Below are 19,826 nucleotides of genomic sequence, written 5' to 3'. Positions count from 1 at the left end.
CCCGCCCGCCCCCGCGCCCCGCAGGCCCCTTCCCCTCGGCAACCGTTGGCGGGGCTGTGCAAGGTGAGCGGGGGCCGCGGGCGGGCCGGGGGGGGGGGGCGGGGGGGCGCGGAGGGCTGAGAGGGGCGGGGGGCGTTGTGGGGGGGGGCGATGCCGGGGAGGAACTGGGCGTTACTGGAGGGGGGGGGGGCTCGGGGGGAGTGGGTGTGTGTGTGTGCTGTGGGAGATGATGTTTAGGGCGGTGAGACGGCGGTTGCGGGGGGGGGGTGTGGGATGCTGGGGAGGGCGGGGGGGGTATAGGGAGGTATAGGGGGGTATAGGGTATGTAGGGGGGTATAGGGAGGTAAGCGGAGGGGTGTTTGGGGTGCTGGGGCAGGGCGTGTTAGTGGAGGGGGGGTTTGGGGCGCTGGGAGAGGGGGGGTCGGTGGAGGGAGGTGTTTGGGGGTGCTAGGAGAGGGGGGTGTTAGTGGAGGGGGGGGTGTTGGGGCGCTGGGAGAAGCGTTAGGGGGGAGGTTTGGGGTGCTGGCAGGGCCGTGCCCCTCCAAGGGGCCGCGGGGGGGGAAGGGGGAAGCCGAGTGAGGAGGGGCTGGGGCCGGGGAGGGTCCTTCGGAGAGAGGAAGGGCTGGGGGGGGAGAGGTGCGGGGGTGCCTTTGGACAGAGGAGAAAGATGTGTCTCGGGGTGCTGGGAGGGGGCTGGTGCGTGAGGAGAGAACAAGGGGCTGCTGCGGGGGGTCTGGGGAAATGAGGGGGGGGGGTCTGGGCTGGGGCGGGGGCTACGGGGTGAAATGGTCCTTTGGGAGAGGAGAGGCTGGAGCGGGGTCCCTGCTCTGGGGGGGGGAGAGGCGGCATTTGGATGGTGGTTTAAGAACCGCTGGTGGAGCCCGTGGGGTGAGGAGAAGGGGAGGGAGGTGTTCCCTGGGGGGAGAGAGAGCTTCAGGGAAGGGGGGCGGCTGGGGGAGGAGGGGGATTCAGGCTCCTGCCGCTCTGAGAGCAGGGAGGGGACGAGTGTTAACTTTTGGCGGGGAGAATGAGCGGGAAGCCGCTCAACAGGCTGCGGGAGGGCAGGGAGCGGGACGGCAGCCGATCCCGGGGGGCCAGGGGGAGGAAAGCTGTCGGGGAGCGAACCTGGGGGGGGGGGACGTGAGGCCTTGGGGCTGGGGGAGAGCTTCCCTGTGGAGACCTCGCGTGGGGCTGGCAGGAGGTGGAAAAGGGGCCTGGGGCTGGCAGGCTGGAAGCAGGGATGTGCCGGGGAAGGGGAGGGGGGAGAGGCAGCAGGAGCTGCCTTTGGGTCCGGTCCCTGCTCACCCGCAGCGTGGCGTGGGTGTCGGGGCAGCTCCCCGGCAGGGCTGGCTTTCTCCAGCTCCTTTGCTGGGGGAGGAGGATTGGGAGCTGAGCCACGCTTGGAATGGGAGTTGTAGAGCGTTTGGGGGAAGAGTAAGACCTCTGGCAAGGGAGGGTGATGGAGCCGAAATGGGATTTATACCTCCAGACAAGGAAGCAGTGAAGCTTTGCCGAGGAAGTGGCAGATGTGGAGCTGCCCCGGGAGCGCAGGGGCTGGCCGAGAGGGCGGCAGCGGGGTTTGGCTCAGGGTTGTGCTGTGAAGCTGACCCACTCCCAGGCAGCACGGAGGGGGAGGTGGCAGGGGCTGGAAATGGCCCGAGTTTGGATGGGGAGCGTCGGGGACGGGGAGCTGAGCGTGAGGATCCCGGAGATGGGGCAGTGCTCTTGGCGTTGGGGTTGATCAGTTTGGAAGCAGCAAGCACATATGTTGTCCATATAAAACTGAGAGATCAAAGTATAAAAGGGCTTTCTGGCTGAATAATTACAGGCTCTATCTGTGAAAGATTTTATTAACTTAAAAAAAAAAATATAGATAACCCTTGTGCATTTGAGAGAGGAAGGTGTTTGCGATGGGCGTGTTTGGAGTCAACAGTCCCCATTGGGTTTGCGACCCAGGCACGGTTTCCTATTAGTGCTTGAGATCCCGGTAGTGAAAACGATGAGAAACAGATGTGGCTGCTCTAACCCCGCTGCCCGACGCCAGCGAAATGCAAAAATAAGCAGGTGAAGGGCCTGTGAGCGCCGGCAGGCAGCTCCTGGGCGCGGGGCTGCTGGGGGAAATGCCCCCAGATGCGGTCGCTCTGTCCCTAGGGATGAAGGCCGCACCCCGAATACCGTGTTCAGTTTTGGGCCCCTCACTACGAGAAGGACGTCGAGGTGCTGGAGCGTGTCCAGAGAAGGGCAACGAGGCTGGTGAGGGGTCTGGAGAACAAGTCTGATGAGGAGCGGCTGAGGGAACTGGGGTTGTTCAGCCTGGAGAAAAGGAGGCTGAGGGGAGACCTCATCGCTCTCTGCAACTCCCTGAAAGGAGGTTGTAGCGAGGGGGGGGTCGGTCTCTTCTCCCAAGTAACGAGCGATAGGACAAGAGGAAACGGCCTCAAGTTGTGCCAGGGGAGGTTTACATTGGATGTGAGGAAAACTGTCTTTACTGAAAGAGTGGTGAAACATTGGAACAGGCTGCCCAGGGAAGTGGTGGAGTCCCCATCCCTGGAGGTATTTAAAAGACGAGTAGATGAGGCGCGTAGGGACATGGTTTAGTGGGCATGGTGGTGTTGGGTTGGTGGTTGGACTCGATGATCTTAGAGGTCTCTTCCAACCTTAATGATTCTATGATTCTGTGATTAAGGCTGGCAGGGGAAGGTGCCGTAGGGGCCGGGGTTGCTCGTGAAGAGGGAGGTGGTGCAGTGTCGGGGGCGCTGGGAATCCTGCAGCACTTGGGGCAATGTTTTCTTATCTTTATACAAAAGGGAGAATAAGAATGCAAATCCCTGCTCTGATTCCATGAGCGTTTATCTGATCTAGAGGAGTTCAGCAGTTGTGTCTGCCGTCACATAACAAAATTCCTGTCTGCCTGACGGGATTTCTTACCTCAGGTTCTCTTTTTTTTCAGCAGGGAGGTAACGTTCCTACTGCTGCATGTGTGTTTCTCTTAAATACAGAGGTGCATTCTCTCATGGATTGTGAATTTAACTGGAAATGATGTGGCTGAGCTTGAAGGTTGTGGCTTTTCTTTAGTTTGGTCTCCACTCAAAGGCTTGAGCTTTCACTCAAACTTTCCAGAAACGTTTTCTGCTGTTTTCAGGTTCTGGAGAGTGGAAGACTTAACATGCTTGTTCCCACTTCAAAAGAAAGATGCCTGCTGCCTTTCCCTGGCGCGTGTGGAATAAACTTGGCGTGCTCATAAGTCTTTGAAGAGATGAGTGATCCCAGCCAAGTTTGAGAGAGGCAGGAGGAGGAAATGTTTTAAGTTTAAAACTCATTAAAGCTGAGCTGAACTGTTAATCCCTTAAGATGCAGCTAATGGAACTAGTCTGTACTCAAATCAAACCTCTGGGTCTCCACGTTTTTCTTCTTAGGCTGGTCTTCCTTTCCTTTGTTAAACTTTCTACCGAAAAGGTTAGCGCCGGGCATCACGGAAGGGTGCTAGGTAGAGCTTCACGATCTTCTGAAGAAAGTGTCCCAGCCAACGGGGCTGAGAGTGTTTGTATTTGTCTGGTAGCGGTTTCACTACCTGGATGCAGATATCCGGGAGATCGCGTGATACCGGCATGTGCTTCGCTCGGATTTACTGCGGTGACGTCAACTCTAGCTCTCGCTCCTCTGTCTGCTCTTTCTGCCCCAATAACGCGGGCTTTTGTACACACCTTTGTGCCGGGCCTCTTTCTTCATGACCTTTTACAGGAGTTTGAATTCTTTTCAAGTAGCTTAGGTGTGTCCTGGATCCTTTTCCTCTTAGCTGCAGACCAAGAAGTTATTCTTTCGGTCTCTCTCTGTTCTGCTTTCCTCTTCACAAAGGATTTCAGCTTTGCCTTGAGCGTTAGGTAGGAAGCAGCAAATGAAAATGGAAAGATCCGGCATAGGCCCATCCTGAATTTTGTCTTGAAATCATATTTTTCAGTATAAGCCAACTTTTCACACATTAAGTATAGAAAATTGAAGCTGAATTTTAGGAAACATGAACTACTAATGTGATCTCTCTTGGGCAGGAGTCATCTAGCCCCAAATTCTATAGACACGAGCGGTCTCCCCAGAAACGTAATAGGAGTTGTCTGCCCTCGCCAAAAATGCCCAGGCAAAATACAATCATACAATACAATCATTGAGGTTGGAAAAGACCTCTAAGATAATGATGATAAATGAAAATGGCTTCATTCTGCACCTCTGCGCCTAGGAACTCGGTGCAAGTGAAATGTGTTTATTTGAAAGCTCTGGAGATGAGGGAGCAGAGCACGGGGTAAATCTTCCCTGCACTGCCTTTCCAAGCGGATGGGGATGGTTCAACCTCTCCCTCTTTCTCCAGAGACCAGCCAGTGCTTTGGGTGGCTGTGGTTTGTTTTTAACAACTAAAATTGGGAGGGTTTGGATGTTCCCAGTCGCAGAAAGCTGAAATCTTTGTCGAGCGCTCTGTTCCACAGCGGCTTTCCTGACGAGGAGGAAGAGGGTGTGGGGAGCAGCTCAGATGCTTCGCCGATAAAGCCACGCGCTGAGTTCGTACCCCCCGGGGGGGCTGAAGTCCCTTTCTCTCACTAGAGCTGCATTTTTGACTGCAGTGCAGCGAGAGGCCTGTGCAGCAGCTTGTCTCTGTGCTGCTGGCTCGAACGCTAAAATCTGTACCGTGTCTAGCAGCAGATGCCGCGAACTCCGGCTTGGCCTCATCCGCCCGGAGCACCTTTCTGGCTTGCAGGCTCTTGAGGCAAAACCAGACGTTGTCCCTGCCGCAGGGATGAATGCCGAGGGGACGGCTCCTCAGCAGGCAGCTGGGTGCCAGCCCCGTGCCTGCGTGGGAGCAGACATCTTGAGAACCCACAGAGGCAGAGCAGGTCCCTGCGAGGGGGTGACGCCGGTACTCTGGTGTAAATGCCTGTAGCAGAAACAGGGAAACGTCTGCTGAAAGGAACAGGCCCTGAGTGACCGGGGACTTTGGAGAGGTTGCTGCCTGCTGTATGCTTGAGGTATGGTTGCTGCAGCCCTTTCCACTGGTATATTTGTCCCTCCCCTTGGCAAGCTCTTTCTCAAAGTGCTCCTGGCCTTGGATTTGCATCTTCTCTGCCCAGCGCTTACCACAATGAAATGATGGATCCGCAGTGTTGCCTTGCTTGCGTTGCTCTGTCGCCTCTCTCTTTTTTTCCCTTTCCACACCTACCTGTCCTACACACCCACCTCTAGTTTTAGCAACTCCCCTCTGAGCTCGTCTTGGCCAGACTGTACCGTTAGACCCTTTGATCCAGTTGCCTTCTTAGGAAGCCGCTCAAGCGGCCTGGCAATCCAGCTGAGCATCCTTAGGTGCCTTAAAAACAAGTCCATCTCCGAGCAATAACCACAGCGCTCACGACTAAAATCCTTTCAGCTGCGGCTGAACAGAAGTCCCTGCTGAGAGGGGGGAAGCCGGAGATCTCGCCCCTCCAGGCTGTCTCGGAGGTTATTTGCTGGTTGTATTCGGAGCTGCGACAGCACCTTCTTGGGAATCTCCTCTGCCGTGAGGTGCTCGGCTCTCGCCCCCTTCTCCGGCGGCCACGCGGTGCCAGAGGAGGAGGATGGAGGGGAGGAACTGCCTGAAGAATTCCACAGTGAAACACGATCGCTCAGCTTCCTGCTGCAGCGCTGGCTCCTGCTCGGGGATTAGATGCTGGCGGTGGGTCGGAGGCTTTACATTGTCGTATTGCACACCAGCTGAGGCGGTGCCAGGCAGCCTGGCCTCCTCCTCGGCGAGTCCGCAGGCGACCGGGAGCCTTGCTGCTTCGGGTTTGCCTCCGTCTGGCGTCTGATTAAAGATGCCGTCGGTGTATTTCAGCCCAGGAGTTGAGGAGGGAAAAGCCTCTCTGATGCGTGTTCTTGTACGGCTCCATTTTAGTGGGCTGTTTCCAGGTGGTTGGGGTTTTTTTTTTTCCCCCCGTTGGATAGGGCAATAAAATTTCATCCTTGGGGGGCTGGGTCTCCTCTGGCACTGAATAAAGGATCCGTGGGGGAAGCACTGCCTGTCTGGGAACATCCCTACCACCACCTCAGCTGCTGGTCTGTACAGGGCAGGGAACTTCTCACTTCATGTAACGCTTAGAGGGGGTTTAGTTTTCGCCTTTGGCGGACACTGGAGCTCTGCAGGCACAGCGCAGCACGTGCAGTAGCAGAACAAGCTCTTCCCTTGTCCCTGTCTGCCCTGCAGCCTGTTCAGGTGCCGACCCCTCTTCTGAGACCACCAGTTAAAAGAAAGACAGGGGACATATTTAGTGCTAAACACGAGCAGAAGGAGGGAAAGGCTTGTGATGCAGAGCCCGGGCTCTGGGACCTCCCAACTTGCTCAGTGACCGTGGAGCACCCCGAGACGCTAGCAGCCACTTTGGCCTGGCCTTTGCTGCCAGTCCTCTGCCTGGTTCAGGAGCAACCCCGACTCTGGGTGCCGGCGGCGGGGGGAAGGTGTTCGTTCCTCCTTCTACCCCGACGTTGCCATCGAGTGAGGAGGCCGCGGTCGCCTCGCGGCTGGTGCGTGCAGGGACGGGGTGTGAAGGGAAGATGTCTGTCCGCCAGCAAGCACGGACGGAGGCCGAGCGCCCTGCGGAGCGAGAGCCCGGGCGCTGGCACGGCTTGTATGCCAAGGTCAGGTTGAAAGCAGCAGTGCAATAGTGGGGTCCAAAGTATAAACACGTTGGTCCAGCGCCTGCCAAGCAGAGAAGCGCTGCTTTCTCCCTCTGTGCTCTTCCGCGCTCCTCGACCGCCCTCAAGCCCTCTCTGTGAGATAGCGGCAGAGATGGGGTGGTCCGGAGCGTGCCGGCTCAGCTGTGCTCCCTCCCGTCCTCTCTGCTGTGGCTTCTGCTGGTCTGAACCCCCGGTACACCTTTTGAGCTCTGGGGGGCTTGTTTTTAAGCCGCCGCCTTTGAAGGATGCTCTAATGGCAGCTGCTCAGCTCAGCAGCGTCTCGTGCACGAGGGAGCTCGTCCAGCTGTACCCCGAGAGCTGAGACTGTTGCTGAACTCTGGCATCTCCTTCAGCCAGTGTAAATCTGCAGGATTTTTGTTTTGCCATATAAACCAGCCCCAGTTTACATAGATTTTGCCAGCTGAAATTTATTCTACACGATTCAAGATAACCTGAGTGGCAAAACTAAAGTTTCCAGGCAGGTAATGTTTGACCTGCTTGCCAGTCATTCTGCTTGGCAGAAAATACGTATTTTACCGGAAAAAAAAAAAAAGAAGCCGTGTTCCTCGGCGCTTAGGCTGTGAAAGCTCCCCGGGCAGCTGTTCAGCAGGGTGGAGTTTTGGGAGGCTGAGGTACAGGGATGGTTTCAGGCGGTCTCGCTCCCGTTGCCAGCTTTGCCAGTGGCTCTCCGTGGCGGCGTAGCTGCTTATCGGAGATAACAGATGGGGAGACTTGGAACCTCCTGACCCGTTGGTCGGTCTAAATCAGTGCAACTCGTTCGGCGTGCTCGGCTGGCTGCGCAGACTTCTTTGGAGCAGAGGCCGATGATGAGGTCAGGGTACTAGAGGGCTCTATATATCTTTCTTGAACCTAAGGAAAAAAACCCCTCCCGCGTCCCCTTCCCGCACAAGCAGATGCTCCGTTGGTGTCTCCCTTCGCGGGGCCGTGCAGTGGCTCAGGATCTTGTCTGTGGGGCTGGGACCTGTCGGTGTAACTGGTACCAGCCGAGAAGTGGCTGGTGAGCATTTGCAAGGACCGGGGGTGTTTTTAGCAGAACCACCTGCTCCACAGCAGGGACGCAGGGCAGGGACGAGGTGGACGGCCACCCCCGGCAGCAGCGGGGAGAGGCTGACCCTGGATCTGCCCGGCCGCGGTGCTCTTACTGGTCTGAGCTGGGTTTCAGCAGGGAAGCGGGGCCTCTCTGTGGTTTTTGGCTCTCTGAGGTGTTTCGTTTCAGCCTGGGGGAAGCGCCCGGCGTGTTGGCAGGGCTGCCTCTCCTCTGCAGTCCCCCCGCGTGAGTGGAAAGCAGAGAGCTGCGCCGAGGGCCGCCCCGTCACTCGTTACCTGTGTGCTGCGGCGTTTACAGCAGGTAGCCTTGGGCTGCGTCGGGCCAGAGAGTTCTCCTAGCTCTGCATCGCTTCTGCCGCTTCCCAGCAAGCACTGGATTTATACGCAGGAATTTTTGACTCTCTAAACAGCTCTGGAAGATAAGGAGGAAAAAAAAAAACCATTTTCTGGGTTGGTGAGTTAGATAAATATCCCGGAGTGCACATCCATGAACCAGCAAAGAAATGAACGTGGAGAGCTTGGTATCAGGGGCTGTGACTTGTATTTAACTTGGATTAACTATTTATTAACTTTTAGGTAATATCAGCGGTGCGCCGTCTCCCTCCCCCTGCTGTACAGCTCTGCAAATGCTTTGTGCACCTCAAGGCAGGGTTGAACTAAGCTGAAGGGCAGGTCAGCAAGGTGAGGAAAGGGGAGAGAACAGGTTGAGGGGGGACACGCGGGACTCGGCAGAGGAAGGACAAGGTGTGGAGCAGCTGACGTAGGATGCTGCTTCATTTCTGGAGGTCGGCGGGCAAGACGTGGGAGCAGCGAGGTCGAGACACGGTGTGCTGAAAACAGGGACAAAGTATGGGTGGAATCAGGCAGAGTCTTGATGGAATTGGTGAAATAAGGTGCTGGGGAGACAAAAAGGCCAAAGCCGTGTGTCAAAAAGGCACGGTGTGAATGCGGCAGCTCCTGCTGGAGATTCCTCTTTGCCTTTTCAGCTGGCAGGACCATCCCGGCCCATCTCTTCGTGTGTTACCTGCTTTGTATGTGCCTGTTTTCTCCCAAGCAGCATTCCTGCGCCATGCTTTGCCTCTGCGTATCCAGTATGTTCGCTGCCTGGCAAAGGCAAACCTGACCTTGACACGAACGTGTGGTTCTCGCTCCTCTTTTAGCAGCGTCGCCCGTAAGCTGAAAAACTGGCCAGCACAATGGGAAAAAAACAGAACAAGAAGAAAGTGGAGGAGGTCTTAGAGGAAGAGGAGGAGGAGTATGTGGTGGAGAAGGTCCTGGATCGGCGAGTGGTAAAGGGCAAAGTGGAATACCTGCTGAAGTGGAAAGGCTTCTCGGAGTAAGTGCCTCCCTGCCTGCTGCTGCGGGGTGGGTGCTGGGCCGTTCCGGCGCGAGCATCCCTTCTGTCGTTGGCTCCCGAAGCCTCTCCGGGCAGGTGGCTCAGTCTCCCTGCGCCTCTCCTTGTCTGTAAAATGCAGCTAAGAGGCCAAGGGCAGCCGTAATGACAAAAACGGCGGTGCTAAATGCCTCGAGCTCTAATCAGGGCAATGAGAGCGCAGCCTAGGTGAGAAAGTCACGTTTCTGTCTTGCAAGCAGGCTGTGCAGTGCCCTGGTGGGGCTTCCCCCCTTATAACCTAGCGTGAAACAAGCAGCCGGATAAAATGAGTTGCATTTCTCTCCCGAGAAGGGAAATAACTGCCCTGCCCTCTGGCATCCCTGCCTGGATCAGGGCAGGGTCCTGTTTCATGGGGCGAGGACGCCCGCATCCAGACTGCTGTTTCCCTCAGCATCTCCGCGTGACCTGGTGTCCAGGACTTTTCTTGGCAGGGAAAGCTGCAGCGAGCTGCCCGTATGTAAAACTCAGCTGTTGTCTTTGATTGCAGTGAAGATAACACATGGGAGCCGGAGGAGAACCTCGACTGCCCAGACCTCATTGCAGAGTTCCTTCAGTCCCAGAAAACCGCACATGAGAGCGAGAAGTCTGAGGGAAGCAAACGCAAAGCGGAGTCTGACACGGAGGATAAAGGGGAGGAGAGCAAACCAAAGAAGAAGAAGGAGGAGGTAAGGCAGGGTGGGGTTTCTGTGCTCACCTCCCTGCCCCTGCATTTGGCACGGTGCCTAGCAGCTAGAGCAGCCACGCTCCGAAACCTCAGTCAAACTGTTCTCCTGCACGGAGGAGAAAATACTGCACTTCAGCGAGACACAGCTGAAGTGCTTTTGAAAAGCTGTAGCTTTCGGAAGGAGGCATGAGCTGTTGTCTAAGCCAGGCCTCTTCGTCGATCCAGAGCCGGTTCTAGCACTAAACTGAAAGGCCAGTTCTTGAACCAAAAGGGTATGGAGCCCCAGCTTCTCCTGAAGAACCGCACAGGGGGTGAAACGGGAGGCAGGGGTTGCCTGTTGCCCCTTCAAGAGGGGGAACGAGGTGGAGCAGAGAGCCTCCTGCTCAGGGTGCTCGTAGCTGCTTGGGGAAAGGGCCAATAAAAAGGCTCTGCAGGTCTGGTTTTCATCCCAAGAGCTGCTGAATCTTGGCCGGCACAAGAGTTTGACCAGCAGGGCCTTGGAAATCAGGTCCTCTGCTTGCAGCATGAGCAGGGCGCTCCGCTCTGCTGTCCCGGGTCAGCTCAGTGCAATGGGCTTTCACTAGAGTGGTCTCCTCAGTTCCCCGCTAGCCTCAGCCATTACAGTCTGAGCATCTGATACGCAGAGCCTTTCTGAGCAGCCACCAGAGTGTCCTGGTGACCAGAAACAGGGCCGTGGCTGTCACCCTGTGATGCTACAGGTGGAAACTTGTCTCTTTGCAGTCGGAGAAACCGCGAGGCTTTGCCCGGGGATTTGAGCCAGAGCGAATCATTGGTGCCACGGATTCCAGCGGGGAGCTCATGTTCCTGATGAAGTGGTGAGTGTGTCTTTGTGTCTGTCACTTCTTCACTTATTCTGTGCCAGAGAGGGAAGGACCTGCGCCTGGGGAGTCCCTGCTACCTGGCATGAAATCTCTCGCGATGGCGCTGCTGCCTGAGGTGACCCTCTGCGCTGAGGCTAACGTGGATGTGAAACGAGCAGGTAGGGCCCTTGGGATTGCGTGGCTCTTAAGATGTCCCCCCGCAGCAGGTGCGAGCTTGGGGAGAGAGAGGGGCACGGTGTCATGGCGCGGGCTGCAGTTTCGGAAGGCTGCACCCGGAGGAGAGCCGTGACGATGACCGCGTCCCCTTCGGCTGTAGTGACACAGGGCTTGTCGCTGGCGCAGGTGGGAGCCGAACCAGTCAGGCGTAGGTGTGGGAGCTGTTCGCTTTTGCACCGTCGCAGGAGTACGGAGTGGCTGGGGGCAGGGCCGCAGCTTTGATTCGGCTTCTCTCCCCATCCCCGACAACACAGAGCTCAACTCACGCCTGAATTTTTCCTGGGCTCACCTGCTGCTTCTCCCTGCTCCAGAGCCACTCGGGAAGGGGTCGCTTGGATCCCCCGAGCGCCTCGGGGACTCCGTTTACCTGCCGCCTCTTGATTTTTCTCCGGTCTCCGCTTCTTCCACCTCCCCTCCGCAGCCCCCTAACTTGCACCTCTGCTCTGGCCTGTAGGAAGAACTCTGACGAGGCCGACCTGGTCCCTGCCAAGGAAGCCAACATCAAGTGCCCCCAGGTGGTCATCTCGTTCTATGAGGAGAGGTTGACATGGCATTCCTACCCCTCAGAGGACGATGACAAGAAAGAGGACAAGAACTAACCCCCGGCACCCGCTCTGGCCAGCCTTTGTATAAAGATCTGAACTGTGGGTTTGAGCAAGAGGGAGAGAACGCAGCTCTGCTCGGTTGGGAGCGTAGAGGTGGCTGGAGAAGATGCCCTTTGAAGAGACCAGTATGGTTTCTGTGCCCTGCAGCTGCTCAACTGCTTTATGCAGCTTCATGCTGTGTACAGATTCAAACCAGCCCGGCTCAAATTTGGGGGGGGGGGGGGGGGGGGGGGGAGGGAGGGAAGGGCAAGGGGGATACTGGGGGGAGGGGGGGGCTGTTGGGGGGTGGGGGGGGGTGGGGAATTGGGGTGTTTGTTTCAAGGCTGTCTATTTTGCAGCTTGTGGGAGAGGAAGCAAAGCCCCTTCCATGAAGGACTGTCACTGGTGATGGGTGGGCTGGGGAAAGGGAGTGCAGATGGATACTGCTTATTCTTCAAAGACCATCTCAGCAACCCACAGCCTTCTTCCCAATAGTGTTAACTCTGCATTTTTACGGCGTAGCATGTGTGTAGGTTTTTGTTTTTGGTTTGGTTTGGTTTTGTTTTTTTTTTTTTTTCCTTTTGCTATTTACTGGTGTATTGGTTTGGGGGGCTGGGGGGGAGGGATGTTGGGGAAATTGGTCTCTTGTTTCGTTGGGGAGGGAGGGAGATGAGGTCTGGTGACAACGTTCCAGATCATTTCCAGATCTTTTTTAGAACCTGAATTCAGAAAAGGAAAAAAAAGAAAGGGGGGGGGGGGGGGGAAGAGCCCAGTATCGATGACAGAACTAGGGAGACAGGGACACTGACGTGAGACTGAAACTGTGAATGTCCAAATCTCTGGAGCCAAGATCCTCAAAACCCTGCGAGCAATTTTTAGGGGGGGGGGGCGAGGGGGGCGGGGGGGGGGGGGTGTGAGGGGAGACTTGTGAAAATGCAAACTTGTGATTCGTATTGTCCTGAAGCAGAACTGCCAGTTACTGACACATGCATTGTATGTGGGAGGGTGGGGTGCGGGGCGGGAATGGATTTTAACCCTTTAAAAGCCTTTCTACCCTTCTTTCCGTTATAAGGTGCTATTTCTCAAAATTGGGGGGGGGGGGGAGAGAGACTTCTGACTGCTTGCTCCTTTTCTCACCTTAATTTGACTGTCCAGCCAGCAGCATTGGGAACCCCTTAGTTGTGGGGGGGAGAGGAAATCAACAGCAGCACAAGAAAAGAATCAATTCCATATTCTCCCGTAACAAGCGATTGTCTGTAGGAGGCCAGACGCTGGTGCTGGAGCCGGATGTGTTACCCCGAATCTTCTGAGGTTTTTGTTTGTTTTTGTTTTTTTTTTTTAAAATCAGATTTATTACAAATACTGAACTATTTAATGTCTGGAGTCGTGAGCCCCACCAGACTCCTGGCACCTCCTTGTAGGGTGGTATGTATCTAGACTTGCATTGTACAAACCTTTTTTTAAAAAGCATGTGTTTAGGTTTCTGTGAAAACGTTGTTTAAATGTAAAGTACGTGTTTGGATTTTAACTTCATACCAAGCTCTGTCAGTTTTTTGTCTCAATAAAATTTTAGATTTATAATCCTGATTTTTTTTCTTCTCTACCTTGCTCCTTCCTCCAGCTCTTTGTGCGTGAGATGAGTGACGAGGTGTAGAGCGGGTCGCGGAGGGAAGTTAGCCTGCGGTTGCGGTTCTCTCTGAGCAAGGTTAGCTCTGATGCGGCCCAGGTTAGCCGGTGGCTCCGATCTGGGTGTCAACAGCAGCAGGAGCTTTGGAGCAGCTGACAGCAGGTTCTGATTTATGTTGACTTCCATCTGGAGAAGAGAGGTGTCGTAGAGGTTAGTGTCTAGAGGCCCGAGTCGAGCCTCGCCCTCGGAGACGAGAGGACTAGCTATGATTCGGGACCTCGTTTGATGTGGCAAGATGCTGCTTGAGCCGGGAGCGTGCGCTGCGTGTGTTCCTAGCCAGGATCCGGCACCAGAGGTGGGGTAAGTGACTTTTACTTCGATTCTCACCTGAACGTTGAGCAGACTTTGTCACTTTGCGTTTACGGGCGGGTTTTTAAAGCTCTGGCAATGGTTCCGGTGACCGTTTGGCTGAAGGTGGAGACGGCCTCCCTTTATTCTTGGTATGGACTTGCTGAAGGCCACAAGCTCTTGCGCGTGGAGAAGAGTAGACCCCATCCTCCTCTGCTCAGCCCAGCTGACGCTCCACACGGTCGTGCGGACGGCAGAGTGGGCTGAAGCGCTCCTGGGAGGAGGATTGTGGCCCTGGCTCAGAGGTTTCCAGTGTTGGCGGCGTGCAGGGTGGAGCAGGGAGAGGCAGGGAGGTTTTAGGCGGCGTTCAGGGCTGAACAGGGGCTCTGCCAGCCCCTCGCTGCCATTCAGGGCTGCAAAACTACGCAGCCAGTTGAAATCCAGGTTATTCGCAACAGCACGGCCTGTACCCAGCGGGGCGGTGAAATGTCTGCCCTGCCCCAGCAGCCAGCAGAAGCGGCAATTAAACCTGTATTAATCACTAGAGATGGAAGGGGTAACGTCCACTTAATTGAACGTAAAGAAGGCTGCAGTTCCCTGGGGAGGCTCTGGGGCGATCGATCGCAGCAGGTAGCTGGAAGATGCGCGTTGCTCCATCCCGGGGGGCGGGACTGCAGCCGCGCCGAGTTCGTGGGGCTCCCGCGTGAGCTGCGGGCAGGGCGGGCAGGCACCAGGTCGCTGGGTACCGCTCGTCTCTGGCGCTGCGTAAGCGGGATGGGTCACCTCTCGAGAAACTGAGGCGCAGGAAAAGAGCCTCACGACCCTCGTGATGCGCTTGAGGGATCTGTGGGCGATGGTGAGGCGGTCTTCCCCGGGCTCACTGCTGCCCTGGGCTGCCAGAAGCGGGGCAGGGAAGGGCAGAGGCAGCTCCTCCGTCGTCCCCCCCCCGCCCCGTGCCGCAGCGGAGGCTGGCAGAAACCAGGGCCTGCCCCGGGGCAGGCAGCGAGCGCGCCGGCGCGAGGCTGCCTGACTGCCGCGCTGAGGACTCGGGCGGCAGCCGGACACTGGTTAAAAGGGCCGCTGAGCTGCGGCTCTTGCCGAGATCAGAGGCAGGAGGCCCCGCTGGTGGCTAAGTGCTTCCTGCTTCGGGAAAATGAAAGGTCTGCACTTCACCTGATTACGGGCTGGCAGGCGGCCTGCGCCTCCGACAGCGCGTGGCGTGACATGCGAGTGACAGCAGCGGAGGTAAGGAGCTGGTTAAGGTCCCATCTCGCCTGCCCCTCCCTCGCATGGGCAGGGAGCCAGAGGGGAATGGATTTTTTGTCAGCCTTGTGCTCAGCTTGGGCTCGCTGCTCTGAAGCCGTACCGGAGGCTGGGGAACAGCGCTTCGCTCACCTGTAGCCTCCCGACAGGGAGAACGGGGGGTTCGCTGGTATGTTTGTGCGGGAGCGAGGACACGTGTGAGCGCAGGAGCGGAGACGTGAAGTAAAAGGTCCCGTTCTGGGGGGGGGGGGGGGGGGGGGGGGGGCGAGGCAGCAAAGGGAGACTAGAAACTGGGTAGAGCGGCGCGTCCTCCCCTCCTGTGTCCACGCGCTCGCTGACCCCGCTCCCCTTCGCCGGTCAGGGAGGGGGGGGGGGTGACCCCAGCGGGAGGGCTGTAACCTTCTCGCAGCATCGCTGGGGCGGGGGAAATCACTGCGGGGTTTTTTTTGCAAGCCGGTATTAAGTTCTAAAATAGCCCCTGAAGGAATATCTGAAATAAATACTCTAGAGCCCAGGGAGAGAGACGAGAAGCACCTCGGAGTGTGTATTTTAATGCTTCGCATTCCCCTTGGCTGAGCTGTTGCTGTGCGTAGAGCTGGCCTGGGCTCAACTCCGCGGCAGGAGTAGATGAACTCTTCCAGTCCCATAAGGAGAGGTTTAACCCCCAGGAAAATGACAATTTGCCCCACGGGAAGGCTGTCGGGGAGCAGAGCGGGGGCCAGCCGCGCACTTTCTGCTTGCTCTTCTGGTTGTGCCTGGCCGAGGGAGGCGGCTGAGGCTGCTGGACACGAGGCTTTGGTGCCCCCAAAGCGGCGTCTCACCCCGGCGCCCTGGCTTGTAGCGGTGGGCCCCGTTTGTTTAATGCTCGCTGGAGGGGTGCGGGAACTGCTGCGTAATCGTGACGCCAGATGAGAAAAGACAGCGCCTACAAGCAGCGATGCCAATAAGGCGGGGGGGGGGGGGTATTAAAACCTTAGAGAAAGGCATCTATGGCTAAAAAAATTCTATACAGAGAGATGATCGGGTGCTGAGCCGCAAGGAAGGCATCTCGGAATACTTAAGTGCAGCGGTTCCGCGCCAGCCCAGCCTCTTGCTGGTGCATCAGCAGTTCCCAGGAGCCGTTTTTCCATCCCCGGTTCCTTCATCCGAGCTGCCCATGGCGTCTTCTGCTGCAGGGCCTGGGTTCCCGCCTGGCCCAAGGCGGGGGGAGGCTTTCGGCAGCAGCCTGCCCGCCTCCCCCTGCTGCTCCCCCGGGCGTCTGCCCAGCCGGGCTGCCTGCGCCCGCAGCTCTGCCTGCGCCCCGGCAGAGAGACACAATCCCTCGCACAAAAGAGCAGCAAAGTCAGGGCCTGCCCTCGAGCCCAGCTGGAGGCGAACAGAGCTCCGCTGAGCCCTGCCCGGGGAACGGGGCTGCAAACCAGAGGCTGGAAGCCAGCGCCGGGCTGGCAGCTGCCCGCCGGCTCGCAGCCAGACCTTCCCGCCGCCACCAGCCCGGAGAGGCAGCAAGGTGGGGGGGGGGACGGGGACACGGCCGCGGCACAGGGAAAAGCGGAGCCGAGGGGTCAGCAGTGCCCCTCCGTCACCTCCGCCGCTCGAAACGCTTATTCCTCCGGGCACAGGAGACGAAGGGCTCGGTCTCCTCGCTCCTGCCGGACCTGCCTGGGCCTCGTCCCGCAGGGAAGGGGACGGGGCAGGAGCCGGCCTGCAGAGCCTGATGTAAACACACTCGTGATTGAATAAACTTTGGCTCGGTAACCAACGCTACGGCCAAAACCTGTGGGGAAGGTGGGGCTTGTGTAACGGCAGCGGCGCTGACTGGAGCTGCAAGAGGGAAGGGAGGCTTCGAGCTGCGCTGATGCCGTTCGCTCGCCCGACAGGAAAGCGGGACGCCACGCTCCGGCCCCGGGAGGCGAAGCACGGAGGAGGGCGATCAGGCTGTGCCAAGGCAGCTCCGACCCGCGGCCGGGCCCCGGCCGGGCCCCGGCCTTCGAACGACGGCAGCTTTGGCCGAGGGAACCTGCCACTTGCTCCACGCAGCTGCAAATTTAACCCGAAACCACGCTTTTCCCTCGGCTTTCTTTACGAAGATACTGTTGTGAAGTAAGGAAAAAAAAAAAGCAGCTGAGGCAGAGCCGTTTCCCACAACCGAGGGGCCTTTCGTTTTTCCTCCCCTCCGAGGTTACCTGCGGGCTGGGACGACAGTGACTCCCTCCCCAGACCATCGCTGGAGGCAAACCAGGCCTGCTCCGAGCTCAGCACAGCGGGAGAGAGCCAGGAGCCACCCTGGGTGAGAAGGACCCACAAGAAGAGGCCGTTTCGTTTCCCTGACGTGCTTCATCTTTTACAAAAATAAATTAAAAAAAAAACAAAAACAAAAAAAAATTCCATGAAACAAATGCTCGTACAGTGAATAAGCCATTTTATTTTTGTCCTGTGCTCACACAATCTCTCTTCTTTCCCTGACAGGTCACAGATCATTAAAATAAAGTTTCTAAGAGGAAAATAATTTAAAACATACGCGCAGGGCTCCCTTCCAACCTCCCCACACCCACATCTCCACCACTTGTGCTTCGTCTCACGCGTAAGTAAAGCCGTTGAATCTCCGGAGTCCGGGATGGGAGAGCCCGCCGGGGTCTCGGCGAGCCTCTTGGGGCCGCAGCGAACGCACCGAACGCCCCGCCACGCGCTCCGAGATCCAACTACTTTCCCCGTAGCCTGGAAAACGCGCCCGCGGCCGGACATCTTCCCTCCGGGCAGCGCCGCGGGCTGCTCCGGGCCTCCCTCCCGCGTTACCGGGTTTCCTTCCCTTGAGTTACCACCCCGAGTCTTCCCTCCGATGCGCCGCCCTCACCCCGTATCACATGCACAGGACCGGCTCGGAAAAGCCGTTTTTTTAAGCTTTTTTTTTTTGTTTTTTTTCTCTTTTTTTTCAGTTGCTGGTAAAGTCAGTACACTCCCAGCTGTGCTATATTGTAAATACAGCTTCTAGGATCGTCTCCGTGGCGGAGACCGACAGTGATCAAGGCACTACCCCCACCCCCCTCCTGAAAACAAAGGAAGTCAGACCAACACCTAGGGACAGAAGAGAATCCTATAATGTGATCACACGGTTACCTGAATCTTTATGGCAAAGAGAACATTTAGCAGCTTTGAACGTTTGGGCTTCTCCCTTTTACTCAACACAAGCACTCTAGACCCTATAGGGAAAACAGGGCTGAAGCCCTAAAAAAAAAATCAAAGCGCGGTTAAGAAACAGGAATCCTACCAGCCGTCTAATTTCTATAAGTGACAAGCCCAAGGCCTGGGGTGGGAACCCTCCGCTCCCCTTGTGCTGTACGCTGACCCCGGGGAGGTGGCGGTGGGGGGGGGGGGGGGGGAATTGGGGGGGGCCGCCGGGGGCCCCAACGACCCTCCCCGAGCAGTTCCCCGGCCGGTCAGTGGGAGAAGACGGCGTTTGCATGCAGGCTGCTGCGTGTGCCGTCTCAGCGTCCCGGCACGGCGCTGGCTCGGCGGCAGTGACATGCTCCGGGGGGACGAGGGACAGGGGACGGGACACACGGACGCGTATCAGCACTGGTTCTGTTAACCCTCTCCAGATCCGCACCGCCCCACCCCCCCCCCCCCCCCCCCCCAAATCCTAAAGCTCTACGTGCCCCCCCCCCCCCTTTCCCCGAGGCCTCACAGCTCCTCCGCGTGTACGGTAACAGTTCTCCCGCGAGCCCCCTCCGAGCTTCCTCAGACTGGAAAGGGTTAATGGAAGTCACACCAACTTGTGTTTCCATGTGTGCACTGGTCTGATCTAGGAAGGGATGTTGGTTAATCTGGAATTAAGTCAGATTGAATCACACACACCGATGTCAAAACTGGTTCAGGAAAAGGAAAAAAAAAAAAAAAAGGAAAAAAAAAAAAAGAAAAAAAAAAACAACCAACTACCTGAAATCACAGAACTTTGGAAGTTCAGAAAAACGTCTCTCCTATAACTTGTTTTAAGTTCATTTGCTCAAATCTCTTTTCTTATTTAAAGCCAGTTCCTAACAGTAGTTTTTCCACCTCTGCCAGTCTCGCCACCAGTGATGCCAGCTCGTTTCCTGCGCTCAAAGGATTCCAGGTTGTGGAAGGCGCCGGGCTCGCCAGTGCAGGGTCCGCTCCTCCCCGTCCCTCCCCGCAGGGAGCCCTCAAAGCTCAGCCCGCAGGTCCCGCAGTCTCTCCCGTACACTGACCGGCAGCAGTCACGTTTTTGTTTGTTTTTTGTTTTTTTTTTGAGAAGATATATCGGATAAGAAGGCATGAAAGTTCCTCTAAGTACTTCCAGGCTCAGCCCTTCTCCAGTTCTCACTTGAGCGAGTGTCCCACTCCTCCCGCGTCGCCGTCCCTTCACTTCCTGCGGTCCTTCTGTTTCCGCTCCTGCCGCCGGGCCTGCTGGTCGGCCACGGCGCGAGGTATCAAAATGACGCTGCCGTCGCTGGCGTACTGCAGGGCGTACTGGCTGGGGGAGTAGGGCTGGCCGTTCTCGTCCCGCAGGCGGCCGAACACTTCCTGGTAGAGGTTCTGCACCTTTTGCTTCATCTGGCGGATGGATTTGAGGAATTCCACCTTCTCCCTGAGCAGTTTGGACTTGTCCCGTTGCAAGTCCTCGACGTCCCGTTCCAAGTTCAGGATGGTGTCCAGTTTCCTCTTGCGGCAGTTCTGGGCAGCCATCTTGTTCTTGCCTCGCCTCCTGATGTCGCGGATCAGGCTCAGCTGCGCCTCGCTGAGCTGGTACTTGGAGAGGAGCTCGTTGAACTCCTCCACGGGCAGGTTGATGATCTTGTCGTTGGTGAAGGGGATCTTCATGGCTCTGGCTCGATGCTCGTCCCTGCTCATCTGCTTATCCAGGAACTCGGACGGCTTCTCCTTGCTGCTCTTCTTCCCCGCGCTGGGCAGTTTGGGCTCCTCGGGATCCAGGGCCCCCGGCGCCATGTTGTAGGTGTGGTTGTGGCCAACGTGCTCCAGGTAAGGCAAGTAATGGAGCTGCGACGGGTCCTGGTAGCTCATGCGGCAGAACTTGCTGTACTCTGGCTGGTATCCAACCGCCCCTTCCGCTTCTTCGAAGTCCACGTTTTCAGAGTCTGAGCTGTAGCCGACAGCTCCT

At 57.0% G+C, this 19,826-nt stretch overlaps 2 protein-coding genes across 4 annotated transcripts in view; one reads left to right on the top strand and one right to left on the bottom strand.

The window, feature by feature from the left end:
- Positions 1 to 15: 15 nt before the first annotated feature.
- On the top strand, positions 16 to 11,520 carry CBX1 (chromobox 1). Of its 3 annotated transcripts, none has more exons than XM_076356628.1 (5): positions 16 to 63; positions 8,919 to 9,094; positions 9,639 to 9,816; positions 10,557 to 10,651; positions 11,328 to 11,520. In XM_076356628.1, the coding sequence occupies exons 2-5, from the start codon at positions 8,955 to 8,957 to the stop codon at positions 11,470 to 11,472; spliced, it is 558 nt and encodes a 185-aa protein (XP_076212743.1). In that variant the 5' UTR covers positions 16 to 63; positions 8,919 to 8,954; the 3' UTR covers positions 11,473 to 11,520. The 3 variants fall into 3 exon arrangements, with proteins under 3 accessions (XP_076212743.1, XP_076212745.1, XP_076212744.1); XM_076356630.1 differs by having other exon boundaries at positions 25 to 63; positions 8,922 to 9,094; XM_076356629.1 differs by lacking the exon at positions 16 to 63 and adding an exon at positions 7,999 to 8,059.
- A 6,848-nt stretch (positions 11,521 to 18,368) lies between these two features.
- Positions 18,369 to 19,826, bottom strand: part of NFE2L1 (NFE2 like bZIP transcription factor 1) — a 1,673-nt gene continuing 215 nt past the window's right edge. The window contains exon 2 of the mRNA XM_076356476.1: positions 18,369 to 19,824. Within this exon, the coding sequence (XP_076212591.1) occupies positions 19,070 to 19,824 (755 nt within the window). The 3' untranslated portion in view covers positions 18,369 to 19,069. The remainder of the gene's footprint in view (positions 19,825 to 19,826) is intronic.

The sequence above is a fragment of the Aptenodytes patagonicus genome, chromosome 20 (assembly GCF_965638725.1).
Source record: "Aptenodytes patagonicus chromosome 20, bAptPat1.pri.cur, whole genome shotgun sequence".
In the NCBI taxonomy this organism is placed as follows: Eukaryota; Metazoa; Chordata; class Aves; order Sphenisciformes; family Spheniscidae; genus Aptenodytes; species Aptenodytes patagonicus.
This window is presented reverse-complemented; position numbering and strand designations above follow the sequence as displayed.

Bases quoted from the DNA above. Each gene is read 5' to 3' on its own strand.
- CBX1 (XM_076356628.1), top strand. From the start codon at position 8,955: ATGGGAAAAAAACAGAACAAGAAGAAAGTGGAGGAGGTCTTAGAGGAA. The intron at 9,817-10,556 runs GTAAGGCAGGGT...GTCTCTTTGCAG, and splicing joins CAAAGAAGAAGAAGGAGGAG to TCGGAGAAACCGCGAGGCTT. The intron at 10,652-11,327 runs GTGAGTGTGTCT...TCTGGCCTGTAG, and splicing joins CTCATGTTCCTGATGAAGTG to GAAGAACTCTGACGAGGCCG.